Source organism: Rattus rattus, chromosome 8 (genome assembly GCF_011064425.1).
Source record: "Rattus rattus isolate New Zealand chromosome 8, Rrattus_CSIRO_v1, whole genome shotgun sequence".
Taxonomy (NCBI): domain Eukaryota; kingdom Metazoa; phylum Chordata; class Mammalia; order Rodentia; family Muridae; genus Rattus; species Rattus rattus.
The window spans coordinates 40,157,272-40,182,188 of NC_046161.1; the positions used below are offsets into that span (position 1 = coordinate 40,157,272).

Genomic DNA, 24,917 nt, shown 5'->3' on the forward strand with positions numbered 1-24,917 from the left:
CTCCCACATGATTTGGAATGAACACAAATAGCTTTTTCTGACCAACGGTTTGCTTTGGTTTGGGCCACTCCTCCTGATCATCCTGGGCGTGAGTAGACCCCAGCACCTTAGAGGCTGGAGGGCTCTGACCCCATAGTGGATCTAGGAAGAGGCAGATGGCAATACAAATGAAGAATCCCAACATCTCAGAGTTTCAGAGCCCAGCACAGACACTGTCTCTCCCCCTTCCCCTGGGGCGAGAGCCCCAAGTCAGAGAAGAGAGAGGAGACGAGCTTGAGTCAGTCATCTGAACGCAAGAGGACGGAAGCGGAGGAGAATTCAAATGTGTTTCTATTTTCTTGGTTCCCCCGAGGATCCCTTAATGCTGCTTGGTGAGGCTGAGGTAGGAAGGGTGGGGAGTAAGAAAAGCTCCACAAAGCACACTTGGCCCACGGCCATGAGAAGATGCACCCTGCAGCGATGTTTAGAGAATTGGGGAAGTGTCCCCAAACCCCAAAATGTCAGAGCTCCTATTCTTTGTCTAGAAGCTTTATGCCTATTAAGATGCTGATTCCTGGAGAAGGCCACATCATACATATCCCACCTCTCATATTTCACCTCTGCTATATGGGGTTCATGATGACAGAGAGGGTAGGTACTGGAAAGGACTTCCTGGATCTCTGGTAAGTCAGGATCAGAGCTGGCTCTCGGCTCTCCTGTATATGTGTCAGGTACACCCAGAAGGCTCTTGGGCTGTTGACTGGAGGACAGGTGAGCACATGCAAGGGGGACTACGCTGGTGCTGGGTTGGGAAAGAAAGAGCAGCATGATCAGAGCAGTTCACTCTCAAGGAGGCGGGCCTTCCACGGAGCCTTCAAAGCCAGTAGAACTCAAACTTGAGTTGGCAGGGAGGGGATTCTCACCTGGCAACAGGAGGTTGGATGAAGGTAGCTGACCCACAGGGCTTGGACTTTGGGGGCTGCCCATAGCAACAGCTGCAGCAGCAACAACAACAACAACAACAAAACAGGTGGCAAGGATCTTGAGTAATGGCCATAAACAATGTGTAAAACATGCCTGACAGAGGGGCACGCTGAAGGGGAAAGGGAAAGGCAGGAGGCAAGGAGGCTCTGTGACAAAAAGCTTGGTGAAGAAAGATGGTGAGGAAAGAAGATGAGGTAACAGTAAGGGTCCCAGGCCACACAAAGCTAGTGATAAGCTGTGGCTTTTTGTTCTGGAAACCAGTCGATCTCTGAATGAGCCAGACTAGACCATTCATCTCCCTTCCTCAGTGTCCTCATCTCACAAGAACGGGCACATTAATGCTAACAGCGATGTCCTTGTTGTTGCAAAGGAACATCCCCAGGGTAGCACAAGGAAACATATGAGGCAAAAGTGACCTAGTAACCCGGCAAGAATATTTCTTTTTTTTTTTTAAAGGGGTGTGTCGTGATCCAAACCAGGCTGACAAACACAGGCACTCTAGGGCAGAAAGTTCACTTGGACTTTATTCTAATGTAGGCGGTACCCGTGTCTCATCCCACTGATGGGAGCTCTCACCCTCTGACAGGACAGCCTAGCTCATAATCAGCACAGCGGGGAAGGACGAGATGGAGAGTCAAGTGCCAGAACCATCCAGGGATTGGGCAGACAGGCACATAGACAAGCGTGTCCCAAGAGAGGAGGGTTTACAGAACACTGGCCACGGCACGCTGGCCACCTTTGATGGGAAAAAGTAGCTCTATGCATTGTCACCTATGCACAGTGTTGAGAAGGCGAAACGAGATCCTGTCTTGGGACATGTTGAAATCCCTCCACAAGAGCAGTGTGCATGCCTTTGCCCCTTGACCTCGGGAGAGGAAAGTTCTGTAGTTCTCCCGTGTGTGTTTCAACCTTAGTCTCTTTAAAGTCCAAAAGAAAAGACTGCACAGCATCCCAGTACAGGACCAGGCTCCTAGAGTTCACCAGTTCTTGTTTCCTAAGTGAACACCCACCAGAACCTAGTAAGGTACTGGAGGGCCAAGGGACTCCCGGCCACAGACAGACACACCTCCAAGACCAGATGTCCCTGTGGGAACAGGTTCAGTCAGTGCCAGCATAGAGGGTCCTGCCTCGGTACAGGGACCTGGAGACTTGTCTCCTCCCTTACCATCCAGTTCTCTCTGTTGTGACTTGGCATGCCCAAGGGTCCCCTTCATTGTCCATCGGAGCATATACAACTCCCTCTTCCTCCCCATCTATTTTCCCAGCATCTTTAGGCTGGGCCAGTTAATTTATTTATATTTATGAAGCCTCCAAGTAGGTCAACCCACTTGCATGCCTATCTTAATAATTATTGATATGATAGTAGGGGAAGAGTCCGGGGCGAGGGTCATGTGGGCTGAGGAGCTGGCTCCTCCCTCTCTCCACCAGCAGAAGTCCTCGGGGACTCAGGGCGGGGCCAGTGCTTTTGTTGAGATGCTAATCGCTGAGTCTGTAGCCAAGGCTGCCTTCTGCAGCTCACTCAGCACTCAGCAACTTCTCCCGAGGAAGGGAGCACGGGTTTGCGCTTGCGAACCACACTGCACACCCCACTCCCGTTGGTCTTGTTAATGGATTTGGAGACCCAAATCAACCCAGCAGAAGCAGGAATCAAATTAGACACTGGATGCGAGAGGAAATGGGCTGTGATTCTCACCAAAAAGGGAACACGGTGTCTCTGTGCGCCTCCTTCCCGAGAACCCGTTCCACCCCCCATAGGGTACATTGCCTCATACTGGCTTCCAGACCTGAGCCCCCTGCAGTGCGGGGGGAACTTCTGCCTCTGTGAGGATGCTGTGTGCTCCTTCAGGAAAACTGGACGCTGGGGAGCACGCGTGGGTCTCTAAGTCACGCATGAGAAGTGACTCCTGTAAGGTTAGTAGGAGCTCCAAAAACAAAAGCACTACTAGAAGCCGGGAATCTGGATAATGAGCTAAGCAGGCCCATGCTGACCCTCGTCAGAGCAAACGCTCTGGGGTCGTTTTAAACCCTGGTCTCAGACCTCAGTAGTCGTGTGACTTCGAGATGCTTATCGGACACTGTGCTACACTTGGCTCGTGTGTAAAATGGGAAGAATAGTCGTAGCTAACTCAGAGGTGTCTCAAGAATGGGGAGATAATATATGCACACACATTTTCTACCGTGTGGATCTAACCTGCATTCAACCCAGGGCATTCTGCTTAAACACATTATATTGAGTGAAAGAAGCCGGTCTCAAAAGGCTACCTGCTGTATAATTGCGTTTATATGATGTTCTAGAAAAAGGGAAATTGTACAGACAGAAAATAGATGGGTGGTTGCCAGAAGCTGGGGCTGCCGGGAAGAGCCGACAAAGGGACAGGAAGGGATCTGGCAGGTGATAGAATTGTTGTGTCCTTTGATGGTGGTGGCGGTTACCCATCTGTATATATGTGCCGGGACTTCCAGAACTCTGTTCGCTGAAATGGAGGAATTATACTTCAACAAATCTAACTCTCTCCAAGAAAAGAGACAATGTATCTATGGAAGACCCGCCTTACAGGTTATTTACCTTCCAACCAGAGCCCTCGCCAGCGAGCAGGTGCTGTCTGGCAGTTTACACACTTGTCGCTGTTGTGGGGAGCCCCTTCTGTTCTCAAAGTGCAGAGACCCTGCAGGTTTTTGCAAAGGGGTAAAAGGAAGAGGTTTGGGGCTTGGTGACCTGTGCTGGTCCCTTCCAGCTGGTGATGTTTTCAGTGCAGGTTTTCCAACCCCTTGGCATACAAAGTTGCCTTTGCGTGAGAATGGCTTTTATTCTGGTGTATGCACCTTGGCAGGCTGGCAGCCCTGGGACCGGCCTCGGCGTGTAATAGCCAGGTTCTGACTCTCTGCCTTTGTTCCTTAATCTGTCTAATTTTAGGACCCTGTTCAGCATCTTCTCTGTGCTTACGGTTCCCATTAATAATCATGATCAGCACTTACCTAGGTGCTTTTCACTTTCAAAGCCCATTAATTAACACTAATTAATCCACACAGCGGTGCTAGAAGGAAGGGGGAGCTATCATTATCTTGGTTGCAGAAGAGCGAGCGAGGAAGGGGAAGGCTCCAGGTGACTTGCCTATGGCAACAAAGAAGAGAGGAAGAAAAAAAAAATTCTAGGCAGAGAACCCTGGTGACCACATCCAAATTCAAGACCAAAACTCTTAATGATCATAAAATGACCAACATTTATTGAGCAATTACTATGTATACTATGCCATACAAAAGGTTTCTCTCTCTCTCTTTCCCCCATCTCTGTGTGTGTATGAAAGAGAGAGAGGTATGTACATGTTTGGATAGGTATTTGTACATTTGTATGTGAAGCATTTATATGCATGTGTGTAGGTGCATGTGGAGATCACAGGTCAATGTCAGGTGTCTCTCTCTACATGCTCCACCTTACCACATGACATAAGATTCCACTGAATCTGGAGTTCGTGTACCTGTCTAGGCTACCTGCTCAATGAGTTCTGGGGATTCACCTTTGTCCATCTTCCCTATTCCCATGCTATCAACCTGGGGTTACTGACATATGCTGCCATGCCTGGATCTCACACGGGTGCTGACAGACCAAGCACAGACCCTCAGGATTACATAAGCAGGAAACATTACATCCGAGCCACATTCCCAGTGCCTACAAAGAGTTTTTCATACATTTCCTCGTTAAAGCACCGCAGGATTACCGTGGGTGTCTGCGTGTTGTGATTCTCCACATTCCACAGATAAAGAAAGGAGACCCAGAGAGATTGGGCGCCATCCCAAGGTCACACGGTGACGTACGGCACAGTTAACCTCTGCTTAGCCTCACTCTGCCACACTGACCCTTAGAACTGCAGCTACACCTAGGCCTCATGCCAGGGCCAGGGTGGAAAAGCAGCTGGTGACCTTGCCTTATCCTTCCCATATGCTGAGAAAAATCGGTGGGAGCTTGAAGGCAGACCACCCCACCCGAAGGGTATATGAGAATTAGCCGCATGCTCAGTCAAGCAGCCACAGGTAGCATGAACCCGCTACGCTTTGCCTCAGCCCTTCTTATCTCAGGAGAGGACCATCTGCTCATTCTCCTGACAGACGTCTATGGAGCTCAGCACAACCGAGGCAGCCTGGAGGCTGAGTGAGGTCTGATCTCTTCTTCAGAGTCACTGTATCTTGTGAGCAAGGCCTGTGCTGTGTCTCAGACAGCCAGACCACTGAAGAGCTCCAACAAGCAGCTTTCCAGTCACTCCGTATTCCAAACCACACCCCGAGGCTCCACAAACTTTCACACGGACTAAAATGATCAATTATTAAATATAATAAATATATTATATATGATAGAACTGGGCAGGAACCTATATCTATTCATTTATTTAATAAATATTTATCGAGTACATACATTTATGCCCAGTCAGGTCCTAGGAATCAGGAATACAGTGGTAAACAAAATGAACACAGTCATTGGCCTCGTGAGTCTTCCACACCAGAGGAGGCAGAGACAAGAGAACAAGGGAAAACATCATCACTGGCTGTGAGATCGCAGTGGTGTGTGCTCCGTGGAGAATGAAAATAGAAGCAAGTGTTCCATATCTACTTTAAATTGGGTGGCTAGGGAAGGCCTGTCTTAGGGGTTGACATTTAGCAGGGACCTAAATGCCAGGGCAGAGCCAGCTTTGGGACAGGAACAGCTGCTGAGCAGGAGGAACAGCCGGTGCCAAGCCTCTCAGTGGAAATGATCTTACTTTTCCTGAGGGGCTGGAGCAGGAGTGGCCAGGGTGGGGTTAACAAAGGCCACAGAGGTGGGCGGTGAGTGGATTTGGGTCATGACAGAGAGTCTGGAGCAAGCTGCATAGCTCAGTCGAGAGAGAATGTACCAAGTCCTGGTTTGAGCCTCAGCACCGAATAAGGCATAGAGGCTCATGTCTGCAATCACCAATACTCAGACACTGGAGGCAGATGTTCAAAGGCACCCTTGACTACCTAGAGATTCCAAGGCCAGTGTGGTGGTTGAATATGCTTGGCCCATGGAGTGGTACTGTTTGGAGGTGTGGCCTTGTTGGATGAAGTGTGTCGTTATGGGGGTGGACTTGGAGACCCTCCTCTTAGCTGCCTTGAAGTCAGTCTTCTGTTTGCCTTTGGAACAAGACATAGAACTCTCTGCTCCTCCAACACCATGCCTGCCTGGGAACCTCTGGCCTTGTAAGCCAACCCCAATTAAATGTTGTCCCTTACAAGAGTTGTCTTGGTCATGATGTCTCTTCACAGCAGTAAAACCCTAAGACAGAAGTTGGTACCAGTAGTGGTTCTAGAGGAGCAGAAGCACAAGGATGAATCTTTTAAGTGTCTGGAATTGGCTTAATAATTTGCCAGCACTTTCTAATTCACCAGCCAGTTCAAGCTACTTGAGACTGTCTCAAAAAAAGTTTTAATTTAATAATTTAATTGGCATGAAGGAAATTATATGTTTTTAAAAGGGGTATCTTAGTTGTGGAGTGGGGACCGAATTACAAGGGTCAAGAGTAAACGATCAAGCTATGGAGTCTGGGTGAGAAAAGAGAGAGGTGTATACAAGGTCAAGGCAAAGTACTTAGAAACAGGTGGGTCTGGGATAGATCCAGAGATAGAGCCAACAGGACTTGCTAGTCAGTAGACAAGGATGGGAACACAGGACCTGTGAACATTCCTAGACTTTTGAATTATTGGTGGAGCATGGGAAGATTGGAGAGACAAGCCAGATAGCTGTGTTGAGCCTGAAAGTCCTGTTTGGGACATGTTGTCTTTGTAATGACAATCAGATCTTAAGAGCAGGTGACAAGAAGCCAGTTCTAGTTTTCTTTCCAGCATAGCTATAGACTTGCATTTATAGCCATATATAGCTGTGTGTATATACATTTATATGCAAAATTCATGGGAAAGAGTCTGGATGGGGTCAAGGGTTGAGGGTGACCTTGGGACTTAGCAGCATAGCTGTGAATAGAAATGGAGACGCAAGAAGAAGGCTGACAAGTGGGAAGCTGGTGAGTGGGAGGTCGGTGTGCATCGGAGGGGCTCTCGGGGTTATACAGACTGCAATGCAGTTGACAGCCCTAGGTTGGTCTCTCACTGCCCTAAGGTTCCACAGGCTCTCAGGAGCAGGGCATAGGCAGCAGAGAAGAACAGGATGGGACCCCTGAGCAGCGTGCTGGCTTGCAGTGCTCCCATCCACTTCTTGCCATGCTAAGGGGTAAGTGTGAGCTTACAGTATAGGCCGGGGTCACTGCATAGCATCTAACGTGACCTTGTGTAAGCTTCTCAGCCTCTGTTTCCCCATTTGGAAAACAGGAAGACTGAAAAAAATAGCTCTCTCCTATGGCCCAAGAGGGCATCTGAGAAAGTGCTGTGCACACAATTGTGGCTAAGAGGTTTCCAGAGCAGAAAGTCTTGAGTGTGTGGGAACCTGGACCAACACCCATTTACCTAACAAAAGGAGGAAGGACTCATCTGCCTCTATGCAGCTGAGCACCAGCTCTTGACATGACACAATCCTCAAATAGTGGCCTTCTCACAGTTCATCTACATTTCCTTCCTAAGCAGCTACCAGGGCAAGAAGCCAACGTTATGGGCACAAATCCCTAGGGGATAAGGGCTTCAGAGGGAGAAGATCCAGGCAGAAGGATGTGGGGAGAGCTACAGACCAGTGCTGGATGTAGTCTATCGTGAATCTCCCACAGAACACACCAGATGGGGTATGAGGAACCATAGATTTTTTCTGACTTCCATACCAGGATGGATGGCAGACCTTATCTCTCAGCTGTGAATTCAGGGGCCATAGTTGGGCTAGCCTTTGTTTACAAACATTGTTACTAGGAGGATGAAGGAAAGAGAACCCTGGCAGAGAGGCAGAGGATAGCATGATGCCATGACTGCCCCCCCTCCCACACACATGTGCACGCGTGCACACACATACGCTTTCTCTTAAATAGTTGCTTTGAGCCACAGAGCAGAACATTTATTTGTGCTCCGGGACAGATCTTCCCTTGGGACATCTGGGGCCACCATAGACCCCTTGAGGGTCACTAGTGGTTCAGGGGCCCTTTGAGTAGAGGAAGGAACCCCAACATAAATATAAGTGAGAGCTGGGCTTCACGGACAGGAACCCCAAAGTCTGGGGTCTTGTCTCAGTTTGACCACACACACTCAGCCCACAGTCCCAGGGAAATCGCCACACTTTCCTCTGGCCTGTGTCCTTTGCTATGAAACACAGACAACAGTCCCACCCTTCAGGACTGTGGAGAGCTCCCAGCCAGTGACCCAGTTTCCAGCACATAGTAGCTGCTTAACTAATGATTGTAATAGCAGTAATGGTAAGAGTTGAGCTCCAAGAATAAATAAAAAATGGGGAAGAAAAGTGTTGAATTTCAAAGGCCCCTTGGCTCCCCATCCAGAAAGATGTCTCATATTCCCACAACTACTGACTCCAGAACACAGAAAGCAGGCTCAGCCCCAGGTCCTAAGGAGCTATGGTCTTCCCAGCCCTCTCCCCATCATGGCTCTGCTCTCTAGGCCCTGCTGTAGCCCCTAATGAGGCTTGGGGTTCATTACCTCATTTGCCTGGGCTGATGCCCAGCTGAAGAGAATTTGACACGGGAGCTAGGTTCTGTAAGAGGCTGGCATTAATCCTCCAAGCTTAGCATCTACCCTGCTCTGCCACGTGCAGAAAGCTGGCCTTGCGGCTGGCATGGAGCCAGACCGGCGGGAGGCAGAGGCCTCATCCCCCTGAGATGATCCAGCAACAAAGGCTTCGGCCTCAGCACTCGGCTCCAGCTGCCATGGTCAGTGACTTCCTTGTGTCATAGTAGACCCTCCCCAGGGCACGGCCTTCAGTGGTCCTTGGAGTCACACCACTAGCCACTAACTGCCACATACCATGGAAGCATTTATAAAGTCTAGGGAGAGACAGTTTGTGCAAACACACAATAATCCTATTCCTTTACTACAGGACTTCTCAGAGCCATTAATCGCCTGGTCACCAAAAAATGTACTGAGTACCAATTAACTTGGCTCTGGGTGTTCATCCAGCTGAGACTAGATGTCTTAGTTAGTTTTCTGTTGCTAATGACGTAGTATCAAGGGCTGGTAAATAAGAAACAGGTCTATTTGCCCTCACAGCCCTGGCCGTCTAATGCTGGCCTTTCTGGCAAAGTCCCAAGGTGGTGCAAGGCTTTTGCTAAGCTAGCTTTGGGAGCAGGCACTCTCAGCAAAACCCCTCACTCTTCTAGCAGAACAGCAAGATTGGCCAACTCACGAAAGCAAAGCCCTAATCCCCTCTTAAACGCCCCGCCTGGTCCTGCCTTTAATATCTCATAATGGGCACTGCATTTTAACCTAAGCTACAGATGGGAAAGACACCGTGCAAAGCATAGCAACAGGCTCTTGAGAATCTTGTAACCTGATGCAGGGAGGATACAGAACAAGTCTTTGGCTTAGATAACTCATGGTGAGTCCTGTGGAAAGGAAGGGCCGACGGAATGAGGATGTCATACTAGCTATGTGTGTCAGGGAGCTCAGGATTCACCGTGTGCTTTGGGGACACACCTTAGGACTCTAATTCTTTGGGGGGAAGTCTTGAGGAATGTTCTAGAATAATCCTTCAAACACAGAGATCTGATGTGTCAGTCCTTGGCATAAATCTCCCAACAGCCCGTCGTCCAGAGCACCATCCAAGGCCTGCAAGCCAGCCCCTGCTGTTGCCTGGTTCCTCTCGCTCTGCCCCTCTGTAAAGGGTAGCTGAATTGCAAACCTACATCCTATACCCACAGTTCGTAACAAGGTGTTCCTTCTTCCAGAAGGCTCTCTCCTGCTTCCTGAACCTGAGAAGTATGTCCCTGACCTTCAGGGCTGGACTAGACAGGGAGGGGGCATCTGCTATGGTAAACATCTTCACTTCTCCATGACTTGATTCCGCCCGTGGGTTCTCACTCACAGTGCATTACAGAGCTGATCAGGAGAGAGATCGGTTCCGTGTGAATTTCTTCTTTCTCCCGAGTCCTTTGAGCCTCCCAAAAAGTAGAGAGGAAATAGGAATGGCACACAGGCCTGGGGTAAGGGCATCACTCGGCCACTTGGCCCTTCCTTGAGGCAGGACAGGTTGTGATACGTAGTTCCACTTTTTCCTGCAGGCAGGAGAAGCATGAGCAATATAGCACAACACCGCTGGCCGGTTTACAAATGCCACCATCCCTGGAAACTCTTCCTGTACGTGTTCACCAACCTTAGGTCTTCTAGGAACGCCTCTTCCCACCCAGGCAGGATGTCTTCTGCATTTAACATCTTTAGCTGCCTTTCCCAATCTTCAGAAAGCTCAAGGGTTAGTTAGCATTGCCTAAGGAAGCCTTTTTTATAGATGGTGGGCAGGATCTCTGAAAGACCACCACCACTCACTCCAAGCAAGTGTTCTAGAATTCAAATATAAAGCAAACCTTGCAAAGCTCAGTACAGCAGGAAAAGATCACATGTACCAATCGTTTAGTCAGAAGCATAACACCGGGTACAATGGTGTGGACGGAGAACACTGCTCCAATTAGCCCCCTGTAATCTACAGTTCTTATCCATGAGCCATCTAGACGCCTCACCCAGGGATGATGCTATGCGACTGCTGCACATGGTTCCACCCCCTCACAGACCTTAGGCTCCAGCTCACACCCTTTGGCCCAGCCCGGTGATAAGGAGAAACAGGCCACTCTTGTACCTGCTGTGACCACTACTGGAGCCTTCTCAGATCTGATGGCAGCTGAGCTGATACAGCAGCCGCTGCTTGTCTGTCAGCCATACCTGGCTCTGGAGAGAGCTGTAGCAGGGCAAACAGCCTCTGTCCTCAGTGTTACTGCCCTGGAGGAGGCAAATGCATGCACTGCACTCTGAGGGAATGACCACCCACCCACTGCTGGGACCATGCACCTCCTCAACTTGGATTAGGTTTTATCAGTCCTGTTTGGCTAATTCTCGTGTCAAATTATTTCTGCTGAGGAGACATGCACAAATGTCTTTCACTCCAGATAGAGCAATGTTGGCAGACTGAAACGGGGGACAGTCCCACCCCAGTCTACCTTAGTGAACCTGTGAGATGAATGAATTTCATGTATTAGCATGAGTGATTCAAAGCTACCTTCCCAGCAAGTCTGCCGGATCCCGTGGGAGGAGTTGAAAGATGTATCCCTGGAGTTCCCTGAGCAGCTCGCAGGCAGCTCCACCAAAGAGTGTCTTCTCCCCAGCAATTGATTACTGCTTGGGTAGCGGTGGAGAGGGACCTTCAGAGCCTCAGCCTTCTGAGCCAGCCTTCTCCCTCCTGGAGGGAATGTTTCAATTAGGAGAAAATAGCTACATAGTGTGCTCAAAGAACAAAGTGTTTCCATACAGGCAGAGAGACAGCTGGCACTCACTCAGGTTCTACCTAGGAAGCTACGAGCTGGCAAATAACCCATCAGTCCAAGTCCCCAGGGCAGGCCTCAGAGGCCATCCCCAAGTAGTTTTCTAGAGAAGAGAAGTTATGAGCCAATCAGTTGAAGCTTTAAAGTCAGGCTGGCTCTTTGGCTTCTTGCAGATGGTGTTTCACAGGTATTTTTCCTATTTAGAAAGTAGATCTATTTGGTGGGCCTGGAAAATCTACTGAAGCTTATAACACTGCCTGGTTCCTCGGCACTGTATCACTGATCTCCACCGCTGTTCCCTGGGCGCTCCAAGCAAGTCGCTATAGGCACTGACAGCCTTCACTCACTTTGGTGTAGATCTGCTTCTGATAAGCCTTGAACCTAGAAAGCCATCTTGGACTTACAGAATTCCATGGGCACCATTTAGATCCAGGATGAGCTTCTGGGGAGCGAAAGTCTCACTCTTTCCCTGAGCTTGCTTTGTTTGCCTAGACTGAGAAGGAGCAGCCCTTTCAACATTGTATCATTTCCTATCTGCCCTCAGGGCTCCCCGCCCTACCCAGGAGGCTTCTCTAGGGAAAGCAGGGCTACGCTGATCCCGTTCCCTCCACTTCCTTTTTCTGTAATGACCTCTCCTCATCATACTAGGTCTCTCCTTCTCCCACTTACCACCCTGCTCCTACTACAATTCCTACCACACTTCCAAACACGAAAGGGTTTGTGTGATGTCACAAACCAAGCACAAATGCAGTCAATGAGCGATGAACAAGCCACAGGCAAACATATTCCAAATGACTCACATGAACCGTGAGTTCCCTCTGTCCCAGGGCTTCTCTCAAATCCCACAGGGATGTGGAAGCTACCATGTTGATGAGTGGTTGGGTAAGTGTTTTAGTGTTACTGCCCCATGACTCCTCCTTCCCAGATCTACCTAGCTTTTCCCCTGTGCTTAGGGAACCCCAGTTGATCAACCCTGGAGCCAGGAAGACAGAAGCCAAGTTGGACTGTCCAGAATCACACTGTTGCTTGGGATGTTCCACTCTCTGTTTCTTTTACTTCCTCTCCCTTCCTGAGTCTTAGAATGTTCCTACTATGTGCAAAATAAAATAAAATAAAATAAAATAAAGTGGCAGCCTGACCCAGAGCTAGCCACTCAGTAAATGACACAACATCAGAAAATGACCAAGGATTTGGATGATGGCCTGTGACATTTGGTGCATCTCAGCAGGCAGAGTTAGGAGGGGTGTCACAAGGGCAGAAACACAAATGCAGAATAAAAATAATAACTTTTTCATATTCTGGTTTATATCACATGTGTTAGCCTTACAATCTCCATATAGCACAGACGTAGTGATGCCAGCTCTATAAGGAAGGAGCTGAACTATCCACGCTTCTTCCACGCACCTGTCCATCTGTCCGTCACAGGCCACAGGCACCTGCTCTTAGACACTGGCTAAGAACTAATGGCATTCGATCTCAGGTCCGAGAGGTTCATTGCTTTCTAGGAAGTTGTGATCCTCAAACCTTGGCCATCAGCAGACTTGCCCTTCTGCCAAGGACACCCACATGTCAGCATTTCAGTGTGACTGACATCTGATGGAGTCACATGCCACATGCCAGAGCGCAGAGCCAGGAATGATTGCAAGCGGGTGTGGGAGGGCACACAGAAGGGATGGCGTCTGCGTGGGGGTTGGCCTGTGCTGTTTGATGAGGAGCCTTGGAGTCAAGGCAGAGGGGAAAGGGACGGCTATGGTGTGCTCAAGGGACAACCTATTCTTGGAGAAAGGCATAGGGAGGCTCCAGTGACTTCCTTTGGATCTGCAACGCATGAATCGCTGGGTTTAGCTCTTCTGGCTTCCAGTCTAGACAATTTTAGAAGCCTACCACTATGACCTGGTCTTGGTGCTATCAGACCCAGAGCACCAGACAGCCTGCCATGACCCTGAGCCAAAACTACATACAAGTTGAAGGCCCCTTGTCATCAGCAGCTGATGAAGCCCATCCTCTCTTGACACTCTCTCCCTAGCAGAGGCCATGAGGCTATTGTGCCCTTCCCCCACCCTGGACCTGCACCACTTTCCTCCTGGCATTCCATGTCCAGAAGGACACTACAACCATGTCCTAGCTATCCAGTGACTGTGTCAAAGGTCATGGGGGCATTGAGGATATAGTGGATCAGGATAGACACAGCTTTGTCCTCAAAGGGCATGGCTTTAGCAGGGGATGTTAATAAGTGGTGGTTACAGGGAAAGATTACACAAGTCCTGGAACAATCAGAAATGGCTCCCCATTCCAAGTGCTCTCAAGGGGTTTTTTTTGTTTTTTGTTTTGTTTTGTTTTTTGTTTGTTTGTTTTTTGGTAGAAATGAAAGCTGAGAAGATATGATATTAGCCATGGCTGGAGGTAGGATGGGAACCTACAAAGGCCCAAAGGAAAGAGGACCGGGTACTGAGAGAAGCTCTGGGAGGCTAAAATAGGGCAGGGGAGGAGTGGAGGCAGGAGGCGTGCTGGGGAACTGGGCCAAGGCTTTGTCTGGGAAAGCCTGTCTGGGTGACTGGCAGGCTCTAAACATCACCACAGCAACACAGCCACCACTGCATGGAGTGACAGAAGAAAGGTAAAAATCAGTGTGGAAACCAGGCAAGGTTTGAAGTCGCCTAGCATAGTGCGCTTTTTGGCACAAAGAAGCCAAAGCCTAGGGGAGCAGTTTGCCAGGAATTGGTCAGGCTTCGGCTCCCCTCACACATGGTCCATGCTGTCTTTCCTGAGCTACGGTCCCACTTCTCACAGGGGAGGGACCTAAAGATGCATGAGGGAGCAGACCTGGGGGCCATTGTCACCTGCCATGGTGAGAGAAGGGCAGTGACCAGCCAGTCTCCCTGGATATAAAGTTCCTCTCAGCATTGGCCTGTGCAGCTCTTACTCAGCTCACCAGTGAGCTGGGGAATAATCTGGGGAGGGTTTCACTCCTGTAATCCAAGCTGTCTTGCTCTCCACCTGATGCTGACTCTGCTGGGGCTCTGGTACCCACCCTCCAACCCCAGGATCCCTCTAGGTAGCCTGGAGCCCTATCTTCACAGACTCAGCCAAGAGAGAAAGAAAGGGCTTTTTAATGCGTGCTCTGTAACTTCGTTGTGTTTGCGGTGGAGATGGGTTTTTGCAATAATGAGTAAAAGACTTGGAGAGGGTGGGGAATCGGGGAGTGTGGACACACAGATCAAAGCTGTCACCTCAAGTGTAGATGGCCAGGATAGGATCTCAGGCCAGTCTATAGGTCCTAGGGATCTCACCAAGACACTAATGTAAATGGGCAGGAGCTAGATTCCAGGTCCCCTTTGAAGATCAGGAAAGAGCCTGTTCTGGTCCTAAAAGACTAGAAAGAGCCTTGCGGGGAGTCAAAAGCCTGGGTTCTGATTTTGGCTTTCCCATTGTCTTAGTTATTTTTCTATTGCTGTCATAAGACCAAGGGCACTTACAGAAGAGTTTATAGGGGCTTATGGTTTCAGAGGGTGAGTCTGTCACAGACAAGTGAAGGTAGCTGATGTCAAGTGACTAGAGCAGCAGCCGAGGGCTCACAGCTTGAAGCCTCAAAGCCTAACCCCAGTGGCACACTTCCAACAAGGCCACACCTCCTAATCCTTCCCAAACAGTTCCACCAACTGGGAACAAAGTATTCAAGTATAGGTAGGAGCCTATGGGAGCCACTTTCATTTAAACCATCCCATCCAAATAAGCGTAAGATAGATTACTGATGTTTAACCAATCTATTGGTGTGCATGAGGCAAATTAACTGAGAAGATGGATGCTGGTTAAATGCAATTATTCCATTACAAACGCTAGGATTGTGTCCTACATAGTAGGAAGTTGCCTTGGTCCATCTCTTGCTGCCATAACAAGATACTCCTGGCAAGTAAGTCAAATATATGAAAAGAATGGCTCATAGTCGTGAAGGCTGGGAAGGCTGAAGGCCAAGGTGAAGGGGACTCTTGTAGCCAGATCCTTCCTGCTTATAATAATATGGTGGAAAACATCACACGGTGGGGAGCTGAGCCTCTACTGCTTCCACATTACAGGCTTTGGCATATGAATTACGCCTAATTAGACCTTAAAGGTTCCACTTTGTAATCGTGTAAGGGTGGTGACTGAGAGTCAGCATGAGTTGTTTGGAGGGGACATTCAAACCACAGAAGTGACCAGCAGGGGGTGTCTACATTCAGATCTACTAGCATTTCCGTCATCCTTGTCACTAAAATAACAACCTTTCCAGTCCTTGAGTTCTTCAGTCTCTCCCTTGTCAGGATCACCCCTCCACCCTTCCAACACAAGAGGTCTCCTAAGCATGCCAGTACCCATCCCAGCACCTGAACCTGCCTAAGCGGACGTGGAGAACACCTGTGTTTGATACTGTTTCCATTGCAGTGACCAAACACTGGAGGAGAAGCCCCTTATGGGCAAAAAGCTTACTTCAGCTCATGGTTGACAGAGATACAGTTGGTCCCGATGTTGGAAGGCATGGAAGAGGGAGTTGCCCCAGCTATCGTAGCAGGAGTGTGAGGCCACTGGCTCACGTTTGGAAGGGCCCAGAAATGGAGAAATGGAATCTCTGCCTCTCATATAAACTCTCAGCCCATAGGACGGGGTCATCTACTTCAATGTTGATCTTCCTTCCTCAGTTAAACCCCTCTGGATATTCCCTCACAGGCACGCCCAAAAATATGCCTTGTAGGTAACTCTAAATCCAGTCCAGTTGACCCTGAAGATTAGCCAACATGCCAGCAGCTCTCGTCAGAGGCTGGACCCTCTCGGGGATAAAGCCAACCTTTTCCCATCTGCCTCTCCCAGTCAAGCTCCGAGCTTCAGGCCCACCATTCTCCCAAGTCCCCTTATTCCTCTAACCTAACTCACAGCTACCCTCACGTGAACCTGTGCTTCACAGCACTCCTTGACTTCAGTTATGCTGTCTCCCATGGTGAGATCTCAGCTCAAGACACCCATGGTCCCTAGTGTATGCCAAACACAGTGACACTGGCTGGATTGTGTGCCCAAGTTCTTCTCTGCTCTTGCCTACATTCCTCAGACCTGCCAGCATTGACATCTGGGCCTCAGACACCTCCTTTGCTGCCCCATGTCTGTAGAACATCCCTGATTTCTCCCACACCACTAGATGACAGTAGCAAGTAGCCCTAATCCTGCCATGACAAAACTGTCTCCAGACTTTGCAAATGTCCCCTGAGGCTGGAATTACCCCTGAGGGAACACAGCCTAAAGTTATAACCCATTTTGGCCACTAACACCTTCTCAGCTTTCTCTCTACTCCACCTCTCTCTGTCCTTCCCTCTCTCTGATCCTCTCCTGATCTTAGACCCTCACCCCCACCTCAGACTACTGCCACTCCAGGGTGCTTCACAGCCCAAACTCATCCCAGCATCCCCTTCTCTGGATGAGCCTCTGCTCTTTCTTCTGTCCGCCCAAAGCCAGGGCTGCTTAAGGTGGAGACAGATGGTATACACTGCACTCCACGGAATGCTTTGTTACAGCCTGGGGCTGCTGCCTGGACCCCTGCTCTCATAAAAGACAAGAAGAGGGTCTGGGGCCTGAGTGAGGCAGGCAGGGCATCCTGAGAAGTATCTGGCTCCCTCTGCAGCCCCACTGACTTTACCCCTCAGGCACCTTCAGGGGTGGGAGGGAAGGAGTGCAATTGAGGAAGCCCCTAAGCTCTGCTGGGGCACTGAGAGCAGGAATAGAGAAGAGTGGAATAGTCTCTTATAAACGTTAAGGGTACCAAGGCCCTTGCTAGTTCAGGGAAGCAGCCTGGGCTCCTCATTCCGGAAGGTTAGCTGCAACATTCAGTCAGTCTGAGCATCTTCTGCCCAATTCTGTGTTAGCTCCTGACTCCTACAAGTCCCCACATAGCCTCCCACTCGACTCCTCCTTGACTCCCACTTTCACAGAAAGACCACCCAAAGCCCTCATCCTGTTGGAAAGATTGCCCCCATCCAAAGTCCAGTCTAACTTCCACCCTGTCTGGGGTCCTGGGGATACTGACACTCTCCTGTGTCATCACCAGAAAGGGACATTGCTCCCCTCTTCCTGGAAAAGTACCACCATACCATATCATTACTAAAACCTCTTTCTCAAGAACAATCCAGTACATTAAAAGTGGAAGAGGTGTGCTTGGGCCTACCAGTCTCTAGGCAGGTAACTCTGAAGGTGCCACCCCTTCCCCTGGGCATCGCCATCCTAATAGACTCTTCGAGGCCCTGGGCCTTCATATGGAAGGCCAAGGTGGAGCTGTGCCTGTCTCTTTTCAGTCACATGGGCATCTAGTAGATGACTCGACTAGAGCATCAGGCCTCATCCCTCACCCAGATCTAGAATTCAGCAAGATCTCATCAAGGGTGTGTTTGTTGGTTCCTCTGTCTCCAGATTTTCATCACCAGCCTCTGCCAGCTTCCTTCTGGGCCCCCTGCTTGATGACAGAACCGGGTAATAATGAGATACTGACCATGAGCCTGGAAAAATAAAATGTCTAGTCTTGCCATCTAGCCTCTAAGCATCCTGTTTGTAGGTCTGCAGCTGTTCATATCCCGACAGTGTGAACCTCTCAAGGTCACTAAAGTTCTACACAGTAAGTACTGAGCACCTCTCAAGGGCATGGTGTCCACTCAGGCACCAGGGTCCAGTCTGAGTAAGATCCTGACATTCAAGATGCTTGATGGCTTGAGGGATGGCCAACCTCAGAAAAAAAGTAAATGATGCTATAATATGAAAAACATGTGTGCATGTGAGGGGAGCCCACACGACACAGTAACTAACCTAGCAAGTCCAGCCTGAATCAGAAGGTCGTCCCAATAAGGAAAGCTGCCCAGAAGAAAGAGGGGCTGTGCTCAGGGCCCAGAATGGGCAAGCAAACAAAAGATGGCATTCTCTGAGGCTGAAGGCATCACCAAGCCAGAAGGTTGAAACAGAAGATACCAGAAGGGGACGGAAGCAGTCACATGCATTGAGCTCCTGTTTCCATGCTGTGGCATTGCACTTGGATGCCTATCACCAAAGCCATCCACAATGACTCGGCCAAATTAGAGAATTGTTTTGCTCATGTAACAGGAAAGTAGGCAGCTCATGAGTGCCCAGTTGCTTAGGAGTCCATAGACACTGGGATTGCTCTCATCTTGACCTTTGGTGCTTACCGTGACTGTGAACACAGGTGTACAAGTGCCTCTGTGTCACCCTGCCTTCTCTGGGGGTGCATATCCAGAAGTGAAGCTTCTGTGGTGAACAGTGGTTCTAAGGCTTCACATTCTCACCCTTGCTGCACAAAGGTTCTACTGTCTCCACATCCTCCTAACACTTGGTGTCTTCCGGCCTTGGAGTTGATCTGGGTTAGGAGTGGTGGCTCTAACAAGTACATGGTGGAAACTCTCTGCAGTTTGACTGTCATCGCTCTGGTGCCAAATGTCTCTGCTTGTTTGCTTCTTGGCCACCTGCATTTCTTCTTGGAGAAATGCCTATTCCAGTCTTCCAACCATTTCTAAACCAGCTTGGTGGCTTTCGCTCTTTGCTTTGTAAATATCCTTCATTTAGTCTGGATATTAGCCTTGATCTGATATACAACTCGTGCTCATTCCGGGGGTCTTTTACACTTCGTTGTTGATGTTCTTTGGTGGGAGAACATTTCAATTGCAAGGGAGACCATTTCCTTCCCTTTTTTTTTTTCCTTGCCTGCTCTTTTGGTGTCATGGCCAAGAAACCATTGGCAAATCCAGTGTCACAAAGCTTCTTCCTGTTTTCTTCTAAGACATCTATCATTTTCCTTCTTAGGCTTCCATCCTTGATCTGTCCCCAAGTGCCTCTCCTCTATGTTTGGAAAATGAAAGGAAGCCCTTTCCTACCCCATCCTCACAAGCTCATCTCAGCCCTCAGAAGAGACATGACGGGCACTTACTCCAGACCTCACTATAAGCAGAAGAGAGACGCCAAGCTAGGATCAGCTGCCAGTCGCCTGCTCACCTCAGAGCAGCCACAGTGGCCCCTCCCTTTCCCCCAGCTGCCTCCACTCTGGCCCACTCTCCCCCAACCTCTCCCCTCCTTCCCAAGGCATAATGAGTTTGATAAGAAATTGTCTCGCTAACAGGATTAGGCATGGAAATCTCCCGTTCCCTCCCTTCCCTTCTGTAATACCCTCATCGTGTGTCCTGTAATTTTCTGCTGGTTTCAGAGGCTCCAGACCACCTCAGGCATATTAATTCCTCCTTGTTCTTTGATCATGTGACTGCTGATATGCTAGGATGCCCCCCCCCATGACAGTGGCTGTGGGTTTGTGGATAAATTACACCAGGCCACGGGCCCTCTTCCTGTTGAGTCAGCTACCCCCAGGGTTCCTCCCAGTGTCAGCGATAGTGGTTGCCTCCAATGGAGAAGCCAGAGAGGCAAGGCCACAGCTGGGATGCAGGTGGCCAAGGAATGATCGAAGAAGGTCTTTAATCTACTCTGACTGTCAGTCTTTATTGTCAGCATGACTGGCTTTGGAATCACCAAGGAGACACACTTCTTGGCATGTCCGTGACCGTGTTGCCAGAGAGGTTTAACTGAGAAGGAAAGACTCACCCTAAATTGTCAGGGGAACAAACCTTCCCATGGTCCAGACTGAATAAAAGAGGGAGAAGAAAAGGCCAGATTAGATACCCGCACTCCTCTTTCTTTGCTTCCTGTTCCACTTACTCCTGCCGACATGCTTTCTCCACCATGATGGACTTTACCCCTGTACACAATGAGCCCAAATAAATCCTCTTCCCTCAGGTTGTATCTGTCAAGCATTTTTGTCCCTAGAACAAGGAAAGAAGCTAACATGCTGTGTCAGTCACTGCTCTGTTGTGGTGGTGAGAGTGTATGACCAAGGCAACTTAAAAAAAGAAAGCATTTAATTTCAGCTTACAGTTTCAGACGCTTAGGACCCATGATGGTAGATGGTGGTAGCAACAGCTAAAAGCTCACATCTGAAAAAAAGCCAGGACACACACACACACACACACACACACACACACAGAGAGAGAGAGAGAGAGAGAGACAGAGAGAGACAGAGAGAGACAGAGAGAGACAGAGAGAGACAGAGAGAGACAGAGACAGAGAGACAGAGAGACAGAGAGACAGAGAGACAGAGAGACAGAGAGACAGAGACAGACAGAGACAGAGACAGACAGACACAGAGAGATAGCACTGAGAATGACCAGAATCTTTTGAAACCAGCACAGTGACACACCTCCTTCAACAAGGCCACACCTCCTAATTCTTCCCAAATAGCTCCACCAAATGGCGATAGTCAAATATTCAAATATTTGAGCCTATAAGAGCCATTCTCATTAAAACCATTACATACATTTTGCTTCAATTTCTACCTCGCCCCTCACGTGTCCCTAGGAAGACTCTACATAGGACAAGGTTAGTTAGTAGCATGTTTGAGGTGACCCATCCTTAGACCTGGGCTCACTTCCTAAGCATGGGACATAAATTGTTATTTACCCAGCATATCTGAGTTCTGCTTTAACATCTCCTCATTGAGGATTCGGCTGTCTGTGACAAAGTGTGGAGTCTCTTATTTCAGGACTGGAACTGCACAGGGGTGGCGACTTCAACCCAAAGCATCATTAGCAGAAAGCTTAGTCTATTGGGTATCACACAAAAACATATAAACAATGCCCCCAGGTCCTGATGAGGACAGAGATAAGAGAGGGTGCCCCTCAGGAGCAGGTGGGACCAATTTCTCTACTTCACAAACTGCACGTAGGGGAGGTGTGGTAACCGAAATCCCACAACTCAAGAGGCTGAGGCAGGTTTTGTTTGAATTTGATTAATTAATTAATTAATGATTAAAATAGCAAAAAAAAAAAACCAAAAACATTGCAAATAGCCTTTACTACGAGTCCAACACCATGAGAAGCCTTCACTGACGTGACACCAGTCATGTTTATGACATCCTAGCATGGCTGTCATTGTTTTTGTTTGTTTGTTTGTTTTTTAATTATTTTAAGAGATTTATTTATTAGATATAAGTACACTGTAGCTGTCCTCAGACACACCAGAAGGGGGCAACAGATCTCATTACAGATGGTTGTGAGCCATCATGTGGTTGCTGGAATTGAACTCTGGAAGAGCAGTCAGTGCTCTTAACCACTGAGCCATCTCTCCAGCCTGTGGCTGTCATTGTTAACCCCTAAAGTTAGTAAGCAGGCCCAGGGCACCTGGTCAAGGACCATGGACAAAATGAGGTCTCTACCTGAACAGCTAAGGGGTTCAGCAATACACATAAAATCCCAAAAGGGATCCCCCAACTGTGTGATCTTGGGCTTGCTCCTGAATCTCCAAAACCTGGGTTTCTATTCACAGAACAGGGGGATACCCCAGGCCTCTGGGGACTGACAGGGACAATAGGGCAGGAAAACAACCTTAAACAAGTTTCACTCTTTCCTGGTTTCTTACCTGCGGACAACCAGCATCTGCCTGTCTCAGAGTTCCTCCTGACATTCAGTGGAAGGTCAACAGCAGCCTGAGGCTATGTCACAGAGCCAGGAGCATCACCTCACCTCAGCTTGTCATGGGGACCTGTCTCATCTCAGATCATCACACAAAGGGTGAACACGGTAGGATATATTTTAGGAGAGAAAAAAAACTCATATGCCTCACATTATAGACTCCTGTCATAGTTCCATTTTATTATTATTGTCATTAACCTTTGGTGTCATTTATAAATTATACTGGGTCATAGTTATATATACATGTGTGCTGTAGGTAGAGTCAGGTACCATCCAGCTTCAGGCTCTTGCTTGGGAGGGGGGTGTCTTAGAGCCTCTCCCTCAGATAAAGGAGGACCACTGTATTCTATAACGCTGCACCAGGTGCTTGGACCACTGTATCCTGCAGCACCATGCCAGGTGATAGAGGAGGACCAGTGTCTTCTATAACACCATGCTGGGTGCATAGTGGAAACAAACCAATGAGAGAAATCCCTCTCTTCCCCTCTCCCACCCACTGCCACCCAGGAAGACAAGCCATCCATGCAAAAACTGTAAAATTCCACACTGTGTCAACTTCATGATGAAAGCCAGGTAAAGAGTCAGCTACTCCAGCTGGAGGAGCGGAGAAGCTGGTGCTGAGACGAGGAGAGGCAGATTGGGGGTTGCCGGGACAAGGCACCCCAAAGGTGCACAGAGGCAGGAAGACAGTGGGGGTCCAGGACAACTGAGACCCAGCACTCGTGTATCTGAGTCTTTTTGATAAACCTGACTCACTTTGAGCTCTGAAAAGCCACATACAGATGGGCCTATAGATGTTTCTGCCTTTGCTTCTGCCCCTGGTGTGTCTGACTGGGTGGGTGCTGAACATTAGGCTGATCAGCTGCCAGTGCTCAAGGGCCTCTTCTGTCAGCAGAAGAGGACTGCAAAGATTCTAAGCAGAGGACCGTGGGATGGGGAGTGATCTGAGACGGACAGGCCGTGTGTCACCACATGAAGTGGACAGTGAACGGAACCCCTTTCCAGCAAGCTACTGACCATGAATGACAAAAATCACTGATGGAATAATCAAGGTTTGGCCCCGGGGCAAGTGCTTTAACTCAGGACCACTCTAACCTCTGACTGGCACTGATACACAATTAGGGATAAGGGACAGGAGTCCAAGGGGTCTGGAGCCTGTGTGAGGTCATATCTGACTTCAGCACCAAAGCCAGACTTGCCACAGAGCAAAGAGGCCACGATTCCTGCACTTGCTCAACCATTCATCCTTTGATCCACAATACATTTGAGCATCTTCACAAAAGCGGGAAGACCTCAGCTAGGGCCTGGACAGGGATGGGAGATGGCCCCGCCTACCCTGTGGAGTCCATAGTCATTCATCAACGCAGATCAGGTTTTACCGGATGCTCAGTTAGGGTTATGCTGGGAACTAGGAGACAGGGACACTTGAGCCCCTGCAGCTCTTCCTGCCCTTTAGAGGCTGCTCGACCTAATGTCACTGTTCGTCTCTGCAGTGTGGAGACATGGGAAGCTCTGAGGCTGCGAGGCAGGTGGAGAAACAGATATGATAAGGACAGAGAAGCAGGAGGTCTCCCTGCCACTATAGTGCCCTTGGAACAACACGGGGGCTGGGCTAGATGGCTTTGAGAGGCCACGGTGCTGTTTTTCTCTTAGCCGCACCCCCTCTGGAGCACACTCAAAGCAGTGTTCTCGCTCCCTGTCATTGTCACCAACACACCAGAGAAAGTTAATGAAGCAGAGGCAGAAATGAGCACCCAGCAGGCACAGTACTGCAGCATCCACTGTCTCCTCCCCACAACCTGCAAGGGGCGGGGGTGGTTATTCCCACCCAAGAGGGGCTGAGGGCCCAATAGAGGATGAGAGTCCTCATGAGACTAGCCTCCAAGTTACAGGACTAAACACTCCTCCGGCTGTCTCTTAACAATATGATCTGGTCAGAATTCTCATCCCTGACCAGGCATGATGGGGGTTCAGAAGGGTGATATGCAGTGTCTTAAAGAAGCCTTCATTATGTCTGAAAATCTGAGAATGTCCCAGAGGCTGTGGTCTCAGGAACCACTGAGGCCCATGCAGGTCCCAGGATGTAGCCCAACAGTACAAATCAGGAACCGTCTGGAAAGAGAGAGGGGGTCCTCCTTAGCTAGACTCTCAGAGAGAGTTGTGCAGACTCGGCTGCGGTACAAATCAGGGAGGCGTCTTCTGTGGAGAAACTCCTCAGCTGACCTGGAAGTATTTGGTAAAAATCTGGCTTAGATTTGGACAACACCAAGCTTTGAGATTTGAGGCAAGTTGCTGTGATCAGAATGACAGATGTCTCCCATAGTCTCCAGCACTTGAATACTTGGTCCCCAGTGGATGGCGCTGTTTGAGGAGGGCTTAGGAGGCATGACCTTGTCAGCGAAAGTATGTCACTGGGAGTGGGCTTTGAGATTTCATTCCCCGTTTCCTCTCTGGCTTCCTTTCTTGTGGTTTAAGATGTGAGCTCCCAGCTTACTACTCCACATTATGCCTGCCTGCTGCCACACTCCCCGTGGTGACAATGATGGGCTCATCCCTCCGGAGCGATAAAGCCCAAATAAACCTTTCCTTCTCTGAGTTGCCTTGGTCATGGTGTCTTAGCACAGCAATAGGAAACTGGCTAACACATTCTCTGCCCCCTGTAGGCTTCAGCAAGGATCAAATAAGATAAGAAGTGGTATACTGGCTGTGGCTGACACCCATTCTGTTATACTGGGACTGTGCCAAGGAACTGTGGTGGTGGTGGTACCACACAGACAATGTTTGGACTCTGGCGAATCAGCCTATAGCCTGATGCTAAATATGGGAGGGTCTCCTGGAGGAAGAGGGTATAGCCCCAGGTCTTAGAATATCAGGGTGAACTAGAGTGAGCAGGGAGGGGGATTATCCCACATAGCACCACGCCCAGGAGGGGGAGAACTGCCACAGCGCAGGGCCAAAGGTGGGCTGTCCTACTAAGGAGTCTTGTCTTTATATTAACAAGCATAGGACA

At 49.2% G+C, this 24,917-nt stretch overlaps 1 protein-coding gene across 1 annotated transcript in view; it reads left to right on the forward strand.

Annotated features, from left to right (window-relative positions):
* Positions 1 to 4,997: 4,997 nt before the first annotated feature.
* Dscaml1 (DS cell adhesion molecule like 1) overlaps positions 4,998 to 24,917 on the forward strand; it is a 120,671-nt gene continuing 100,751 nt past the window's right edge. The window contains exons 1-2 of the mRNA XM_032911461.1: positions 4,998 to 5,110; positions 8,669 to 8,783. Coding sequence (XP_032767352.1) covers positions 4,998 to 5,110; positions 8,669 to 8,783 — 228 coding nt within the window. The remainder of the gene's footprint in view (positions 5,111 to 8,668; positions 8,784 to 24,917) is intronic.